This window comes from Taudactylus pleione, unplaced genomic scaffold (genome assembly GCF_031769625.1).
Source record: "Taudactylus pleione unplaced genomic scaffold, aTauple2 ptg000001l, whole genome shotgun sequence".
Classification (NCBI taxonomy): domain Eukaryota; kingdom Metazoa; phylum Chordata; class Amphibia; order Anura; family Myobatrachidae; genus Taudactylus; species Taudactylus pleione.
The window spans coordinates 177,705-186,890 of record NW_028284404.1 but is presented as its reverse complement, the minus strand read 5'-3'; the positions used below and the strand labels follow the sequence as shown (position 1 = coordinate 186,890).

The following is a 9,186-nucleotide window of genomic DNA, read 5'->3' as shown; positions in this document are numbered from 1 at the left end:
TTTCTTCTCTACCTGTCAACCTGAGATCAGATTTTATTTTCGCAGGTGATGGAAAAATATTTTAATGTTATTGTCCTTTAGTGACAGTGAGATATTGAGAGAAAGTCCTCATGAGTTTATGAAGTTTAACTTTTCATAGAAAGTCACTGAGAGACTTGTCGGGCGGTTGGTTCCAGCGTCACCTGTTTACACAAATCTAGAAGAAGCGTAGACAGCTATTAGCGGGGACTACAAGTGCCAGGAAGCCCTTTAGGGATCTATGTGTCAGGAAAGCTTGACACCGACTTAGCTTAATCGCCAAGAGTTAGATCAGTGGTAGGCCAACCTGTACCCCTCCTGCTGTTGTAGAACTACAAGCACCAGAATGCCTGCCGCTGCTTGCATTTCAATGATACAGTAGCTGCCTAGTCATGAGTCGCCTACCTCTAAATCAGGCAGGGTTTCTAAAAAATACTCTCTTGCTTTGAAGTAGAATGTGTCTGGTGTGGCCTTGCTGGGGCTTGTAGTTCCACTACATCTGATGAGACGCAGGTTGTCTAACCTTTTCGGTAAGCCTGGACTGTAAGGTGCCGTGTAGTTCTCCAACAGCTGTTGAGCCACAGAATGAATGCATTGTCAGCGTTACATAACAATAAAATGATTATCATGACTTCGTGACCCTCTTATGGGAGGGCCGGAGTCGCAGTTCCTGTCACCCTAGCAGGGGAGGTACCGTGCTGTGTACCTGCTGTCTATGTGCGTCAGTGGGACAATTGCTATAGGTGACAGGTCCCTTAGCATTGCACCTGCCAAGAGGGAGTGAACAAGGAAGAGGACTGAATGTGTAGTAGGTGAGACTTCCAGACAGACAGGTTGGGTGAGATTCCCTGAGCTGCACTGGGCAAGATTAGACAGCCTGGAAAACTGTCAGCAAGCAGAGGGCAACTGTTAATCAAAGGGAGACACTCTCGGGGATGAGAGGTTGGAGGCACCACATAGCGAGAAATGGGAGTACCAAGTGTCTGCTGTGAAAAGAGAGGCTGAAAAGTAAGAGGAGGTAAGAGATATAGGAGATATATATATATATATATACACACATACACTATTAATAAGTCCTTATAAATGCACAAGACAGAAGATATATAGGCAAACTCAGGAGTGGAAATTGGCATATGGAGGTGAGGGGAAGCTGGAGTAACTGATAAGAGAGTGTGCAGAGCGGGCAGTACCAGCACCTGGAGTAAGGTGCAGAGATAAAGAGACTGGCAGAGAGGTGGCAAACACGGGAGCTGGTGCAGTGACAGGGTGAGGAGTGGAAGAGGTGCACGAGACAGCTGAGGGCACAGAAAGTGACACCTCTCCTGCCTGACACATAGACTGCACACGGCCACGCAGGCTGTCACACAGGTAAGACCGTACGCAGGTCGCTGCTGCTCGCAAAATCATATTACACGGGAATATCCTTAACGCCTGAATTCACAGCGGTGCGAATGACGGACACGTAATTATAACCCGATATTTCTACAATATAATTATATATAAAATCATCCAGTTTAAACGATCCTATGATAAGTAGCCTACAGACACTTCTACCATCTGTCCTGGCAACCCTTATATCTCTAAATGTCAGTTTTGCTCGGAGCGCGCCCCGGAAACTGATCGCACGTAAGTACGGGTGATGCAGTCGTGCGCATTTTTATTGCATCTACACGTCTGACCGTAGAGGTGGAACTTGGTTTGTAATGGGGTGCTCTCATGTAGTCAAAGTTCAGTGAGGGTGTGTTTTACACAAGTGCCGGCTATTCAGAGCTGGATATAACCGAAAATAGAGGCGGACGATGAGGATGATGATAAAAGCCAAGCACGCATAAAAATGGGGGAATATACACCCCCCCCCCACGTACGCAGTTCGGGAGCAACATAGGCACAATTTCCATACTACCCTGCACCAGAGTGCCGGATCCAGAGGGGGGCGATTAGGGGTTATGCTCCCACCCCCAAGTTCTCTGTGACCGTGATACCGGTGATTCTCCCCGTCCTGTTCTCCCGCACATTTCATAGATCAATAAAATAATAAGAGCAAGGTGCAAAATAAATATCTGTCCTACGCAGGTGTCGGGGCCTGATCTCGGACTGCGGTGTATGCTAGTGTGCGGTTACCTCCAGGTGACGCACTGCACCGCTTTTAAAAGTCCTTCGATTTTTTTTTTGCTTTTTATTTAATCTATTTCCCTCCCTGGCTGCACTGCTCAGCTGTGACCTGGCTTCAATCTGGGTACTCGCTGCAGCCGGACTATATGGCGGCCGACCAACATATCATATCCGCGGTACACATCAGAACGATGCAATGAAGGACGGAACAATCCCTCCCATAACCTTGCATGGCGCCATATGTAATATTATCCAGTTGGCGTGCAGCAACAGCTGACCGGAAGACTTCGCTAACGACCGCGGGGGCGCGCAGATCGTCCGGACACACTCAGGCCGATATGTCATTTTGATTTGTCCAGAAACAACATATCGAGCCGAGTGTGTACACAATTTACCTATTAAGTGAACCTCCATTTTTAAATACGGTTCTAAAATACTGTAAGAAATATTTTAATATTAAAATTTTAATCTTAAGAAAATGAAAACATAAAAAAACAAAAAACACAATTCCCTGCGTGTAGCGCGTCATTCTTTTTTCTTCCTGTTTGTCACAAAGATATTAAAGTGCCGAATTGTCAGCATATTTTTTTACATTTCATAACTTTGGATGAAATACATAGTGATACACAGATATGTGCCAATAACAGCCCCATTTATATGTGAGTTTAGCACCAGCCAGCAGATTATTCAGATGCAGCGTGGCCAGTTGTAATGCTAATTACATTAACCTCTGCTGCCAAACTACACTGCTCTGTCAGCCAAGGACACGGTTAAACTTTCTAGTGCCTGAAAATAATGTGGGTCTGTGGGCATATATATTATTTGCATTGTATGTTTTTTAGAGGACCCATCACAGCCATTTTGTGGTCCGATCTAATATCCAGTTTGTTGGGTGATTTTGGGGCACTTTGAAAAAATGTAAAAATAAATATATAATTGAAATTTTTTTTTTATAATTTTTAAATATATATATATATATATATATATATATATATATATATAAATGAAAAAAAAAATAATAATCTTTCAATTAAAAAATTCCATAATTAAAATTGGGTGTCTAAATTAACAGTAATATTGATTTGGGGGTAATTTGAGGCAATTTATTGGCAGAGCCGTAACTAAACTTTTTGGTGCCCTGTGCCATAAAGAGTAGTGACGCCCCCCCCCATTTTCAAAAAGGAACATAAAATGTATTCCCTGAAAAAGGGATGAGGCCTTATATGCCAGGAGCATGACATATCTGATTTGACCCATACGATGATGAAAGGGTACCAATCCCTTTGTACCACTGTTATGCAGGTGTCACTGCCAAATACAATGTGAATACAATGGCTGCAGTGATGATACAATAATTATGTGTAACTCACCAGCTCTAGATGCAGTATAGCGCTGGTGAAGCTGTACCTGCAACAGGATTTGTCCATCAGAACAGTTACGCACAAGCCTGGAGCCGGCAGTGTAGATCACCGACTGATGGTATAGAAAGAGTGCTACTTGATGTGCCGGTGTATGTACCTTTCACCGGCAGAAATTGTGGGGCAGATAGCTCCATCTGTAAGGTGTCTGACTACTATGTAAGAGGTGATAGGTTAAAGTCCCGGGTATGTCAGTATTTTAAAATGTGTGTGTTACCTAAAAGAGGATGTGACAGAAGGTGCTTGGGAAGGTGACCAGATGGAAGGGGAGTTTGCCTCAACCAGAGAGATGGGGGGGTGGCAAGGAGATGCCAGGGATAAAAGTTAAGGAGGCCAAAAGTGAGAATGATTATAAGCAGAAAATTGATAAGCCCAAACAGCGCCAGTTTGGGGGGGGGGGGGGGTCCAGCACGGTGTCCTGACATTTTAACCTTAAAATAAAGATTTTCCCTCAGGGAGGTGCGATTGGAAAAATGGAAATATAGTTTACTTTGATTGGTTCAGTGCGAGCTGCTAACTGGATTGTAAAATTAAAACAGCAACTCGCATCTCGCAATTCGCACCTAATTAGATTGTACCCTATGTCTGTTTTACGCAGTGCATCTATATGCTATTGCCGCAGCCGATGGGATTAGTACAGATGTCCCCACCAGCTGCAACTCTAATCCGCCACTTTGCGTAATAAGTCGCACCATCGGGTGCACATCGCCCATTACAGCAGCCCTGTGGTTGCTCAGAGTGTCCGTTGGTACATGAACCGCCGAGGGCCAGTGTAACTGCAAAAAGACGCAGTCGCTGGCCGCGACGCGAACGCGCCTGGATAGTCACCCTCCTGTTATTACCCTGGAACGCCCACTGAGATTGTCTCTTTCGGTGTACGAAATTTGTTCTGCGTCCCCCTCGGCGGTGACCATCGGGACCAGGGGCGTCTTTAGATAGGAGGGGGCCCTTGTGTATTCCCCGTCCGGGGCCCCCCTTCCTCTCTTCCCGGAGGCCGGCAGCCGACTAACGCAGCTGGCCAGCCACTGGAGCATTAGTAGACTCTGGGCACTAGAGCAATTTTTCCGGCTTTTTGTACGGCGCTGACACCCAGCGCGAGACCTCGGAGAGGTAAGTTTTAAGTAATATGGGTGCACGGTGGCCGTGTGCACCCTGCACCCATTACAGATATGCGCATTGTGACTTGGATGCATCTGCAGACTTAAAACAAACGGCTACTTGTAACCGAAATCGCCGATGCGCCCACCTCTGCATCAGGTCCTCAGTTATCTATGGTGTAAATCACTAGCATATGACTGTCTTCGGATATACCTCCAACAGGTCACGTTCTGAGAATTTACTATGCTGGAGAGCATTCAGTTATTCCACCAGCATAAAAGAGGAAATCCTAAATAGATGGCCTGCCAGGTATACTTGAGTAGAGGACAAATAAGAATCTGTGCTCTGCATTTCTAATAATTGATACATTACGTAACCCAGTGCAGAGTAGCCAAACTGGGCAAAACTCCCTGTAATATCCGGCAGTAATTCATAGCTGTGTATTTACTGTGTTTTATTATTTCTAGATTAGTTTTGTACAGAAAAAAAAAAAAGTGCAACCTGAAACGTGGGCTATTGAACCATTCTTTGTACTGTGAAGTTTGTATAAGGGCAAACAATAGTCACAGGGCTGAGGGTGCCAGCTTTTGTGGTATATTACTAAAGTGAAAGTTTTTAGAAATGGAGATGTTGCCCATAGCAATCAGATTCTACTTAACATTTAACTAGCACCTTCTAGAAGATAATAGCCAGAATCTGATTGGTTGCTATGGGCAACATATCCACTACTAAAAACTCTCACTTTAGTAAATACGCCCCTTGGTCTCACCTCCGTCCGTGTACAGTCACTGTTGCTGAAGCCAACGTTCCTTAAAAACATTCTAAAAACCAGAAGAAAAAAAGTTTCAGAGATACCATTTAAAAAACTCTACCTCTTGCCGTGATCAGTATATTCTTGTCCTTTATTTTTCTTTCTTCTCTCCACAGGACTGTGATGTGCCCACTTTTATCATGGAAGACGAGCAGCCAACATCATCCCTGGACGGAGATGGACTCTCTGAGTGCGTGATCTGCTTTACGCCATACGACACACTCTTCCATCTTCCCAAGGTCCTCTCCTGTGGCCACGTTTTCTGCCTGGAATGTCTCTCCCGCATCACTGTGGGCTCAACAGAGCCGGAATCTCTCCCTTGCCCGATTTGTCGAGAACCGACCTTGCTTCCCAAAAAGAAGGGCCCTCCTGCGTTGTCCACTGACAAACACTTGTTGAGTAGGCTTAACAAGTCACTCACTTGCCCAGCACCCTCCTTGAGGTTCAACAGAAAACGGGGCCTCTTGTATGTGCCACAAACCAACTCCCTAAACATTAGCTCTGTCAGTCTCAGTGTAGACCTTGGGCGCCCACCACCAGAACCTCATTCTCCCCGAGGACTCTGCCTACTTTTCAGGTCAGGAGGCTGCATCTTCTACGGCTCCATTGCTTTAATTGTGGTGCTAACTGTGGCACTTATCCTGGCTGGAGTCTACATTTTCTACCTGCTTCCGTGGCGTTATGGTAATTCATCTACTGAGCCAGGGAATGGCAATAACACACTCTCTCCGAATGCCACCAGCTTAGCACCTCACCACAACTGAGCCATTGGAAAAACACCACTCCACCCATTAAAGAACTTTTTATTGATCGTAAATAATTTTCACTCATTGGACTTTCAAAAACATTTAAGTGGTGTCCCACATTCTACTCGTTCAACTACTGTACAACTCAGTGAGGATGAGGCCACTTTGCCAGGCAGAAAGTCAATGTGAAATCGAATTTGATTGGTGAAATGTTGGTGGACATTAGGATCTTCCTACCGGAGTGACTTCTTTGCACCTTATGTCTACTGACAATTCTGCGGAGTTACGTTTCCTTCATTCTTGCACTGGTGAGACGTCTGGAAAGTAAAACCAATATATAATGCTGATATGTAAGTTCACAGTTATTCCAATGTGTTCTAATGAATACCGCCTCATCTAAACACTGCTGTAACGAGGCATGAAGCCAAGAATGAGCCAATAAGTCTTCGACACAGAGAGAGAGCTTCTTCACAGGGCTCTCGCTATTAACTTGCTGCTTCTGTAATGAGGAATTAAAGATGTAAATTATTCTAAACAAGGTTTTATTTAGCATCTAAATCTCTAAACAACTTATGGACTATAGTTCTCCGATGTGGAAATAGGAGAACGGTTTCCTTTGATGGTTTTGAAGACGGGTGGCTTCTGGAATTGGCCATTGCTGGAGGGGGGGGGCTGGACATGCTGTAATAGAGTAGGGGGAACTTGTGATTATTATGAGCGATCAGTATGTGGAACTGAACATGAAGTGGGAGCTAGTGGGAATAATTTCTGCACAATGGAACCGTCAATTAAGTAAGTGCCAGCTACCAATTAGGACCTGCGGTTCCCGAGCTGTGTCCTGACTACATGACCCCCTAATATACCTGTAATCCCTAAAATAACGGATAATCATGGGTTACCATGGCTCAGCGACAGATTATATTTGAGATCCCACAGCAAATCCTGCAGATAAAAACACAGGGGGCCTCATTTATGAAGCGCGGTGGAAAGTGCTTTTACTAGTGCCATGTACCTCACATTGTCCTCTAGATCCTCTTGACAGTGCATTGTCTTCCTGGATGATAGGGGAAAGCTTTGTGGACCTGTGATGCGTAACCAAGAATTCACCTTATGGAGTAATCTTATTTAAATTAGATAAAAGAGGGGGGTGGGGCATATTTCAAAGGATTAAGAGCACATTGCCGATTTCATGCTGCAAAACCTCAGTTCATTAGTTCCAAGCAGGCAGAGATGAGACTTTTGCTATGATCTCAGTGGGATGAGTCGGACATCGCGCAGTTGTGCGTCGGCAGAGTTGCTAATAAGAGTTAATTAAGACCGCCCCAGTTTCTACTCTCTCTCATGATACAATTAGCCATAAAAAAGCAGTGCAGAGTGTTTTAGGAGAAGAAAGGGGAACGTCTTATTTCATGGAGAGCAGTGTTTGTGTAGTGGTCGGACGTTGGACTTTGATGTCACTTTTGCATGGTGCGTCCTGTTTTTTTTTTTTAACACCTATTCGCAAGTGTAAGCATTCTTCTGGTGTTCTAGGGCATCCGTGACGCCTGGAAAGTGGGAGCACACCTTTCAGTGCTCCGCGTAAATGAGGCCCATTGAATTAATGAGACATTTGTGCAATTCAAAATGCAACGCTCTACCTCACAGGGCAGGAAGTGCTCTGTCTGTCTGTGTCATATGTACATAGCAGGGGAACGGGGGGGGGGGGGGGGGTGAGACCCTTGTGGGATTCCGGGGTGTTATTAGTCCTTATAAGGTAAGGAGGATGATGTTAGTGAAAACGTAGTAGTTGCTTGGATGAGTTGACCAGCATATGTAGATGAATGCACTGCAAAGGAATTTAACTGTGAAGGGGATAAACCTGTTTTTAAGAGCCACCCAGCAGCCGGGGGAACAAGTTACACAGATCCGGTCAGTTGGTCTCTGTCTAATGTCAGCATTATCCTTTTGTTTGTATCTGGAGGTCACCAACTGCCACATTCACACCTTGGTCAATAAAAGCTCACTATACAGCAATACTGTAACCTATCATGCATAGAATTCCAGCTGTGACCATTATACTGGTTATATGTCAGATCAGGAAGACACTGAGGGGCCTGATTGTAAGTTGGGAGCAACGTCGCCACCGACGGGCAATATCGTCAGCGGGGGCCATGCCGCCGAATGCAGCATGACCCCCACTGTCACTCCGTTGCTGCTGGCATTGGCCAGTGTGTATGCACTTGCCGATGCCGGCACCCCCGCCGCGAATGACATCGTGCTGGGTACACATCGCTAAGCGTGTAACCAGCATAACAGCAAATACATTTAATATATGTTGCATGCATGGTAAGTACTGTCTGTGTTTGCATGTTGGCCACAAATACTGGGCAGCTTTATTTCTACACTGCCAAATGTAAATCTCCCTGCACATTGTGCATCTCCCCCCACCTGCAGTGCAACATGGTTTGTCCAAGTGCAAAGGATTTTTTTTTTTTTGCCCCCAACTCAAAATCAACTCCTGAGAATTCTACTGACTGTCAGGGTCCATGCTATATATTATAGTATAGAACAGTCGTTCCCAGTCACCTATGCTAACCTGGAGACCGAGGTTGGGAAACACTTGTATAGAATGTCAGCTCTGCAGACAGGATAAATGGGTCTATGTGAAAAAAAAAGTACAGTGTTTTAAATAACGTTTTCAGAGCTGCAATAAAGGAGGAGGAGGGATAACAAAAATGTCAGCGTCCGACCGGTTAGTAGCTTGTTTTAAGTATTCCATGAAAAGAAATAGGCCAACAACCTGCTGGGTGTCTGTAGGAGCCACAATTAGACAACCTGACAAATAGATGGGAGTGACTTGTACCCGGCTGCATCTCTTTGTAATCTAATCTTTTCTCCAATGTTTTTCTATGCAATAAATAAGAATAAAAAATATGCAATAAACAAACTTTGCTGCCCAAGTCATTACTGTTCAATGATGGTTCAGTTTATTCCTGGGAAAACT

At 44.9% G+C, this 9,186-nt stretch overlaps 1 protein-coding gene across 3 annotated transcripts; it reads left to right on the top strand.

The window, feature by feature from the left end:
* The first annotated feature begins 804 nt into the window (after positions 1-804).
* Positions 805-7,890, top strand: LOC148543474 (RING finger protein 225-like). 3 transcript variants are annotated; one of them, XM_088472804.1, is made up of 2 exons: positions 805-830; positions 5,574-7,890. In XM_088472804.1, the coding sequence occupies exon 2, from the start codon at positions 5,598-5,600 to the stop codon at positions 6,219-6,221; it is 624 nt and encodes a 207-aa protein (XP_088328930.1). In that variant the 5' UTR covers positions 805-830; positions 5,574-5,597; the 3' UTR covers positions 6,222-7,890. The 3 variants fall into 3 exon arrangements, with proteins under 3 accessions (XP_088328930.1, XP_088324653.1, XP_088315664.1); XM_088468527.1 differs by lacking the exon at positions 805-830 and adding an exon at positions 861-1,026; XM_088459538.1 differs by lacking the exon at positions 805-830 and adding an exon at positions 861-1,036.
* The last annotated feature ends 1,296 nt before the right edge of the window (positions 7,891-9,186 follow it).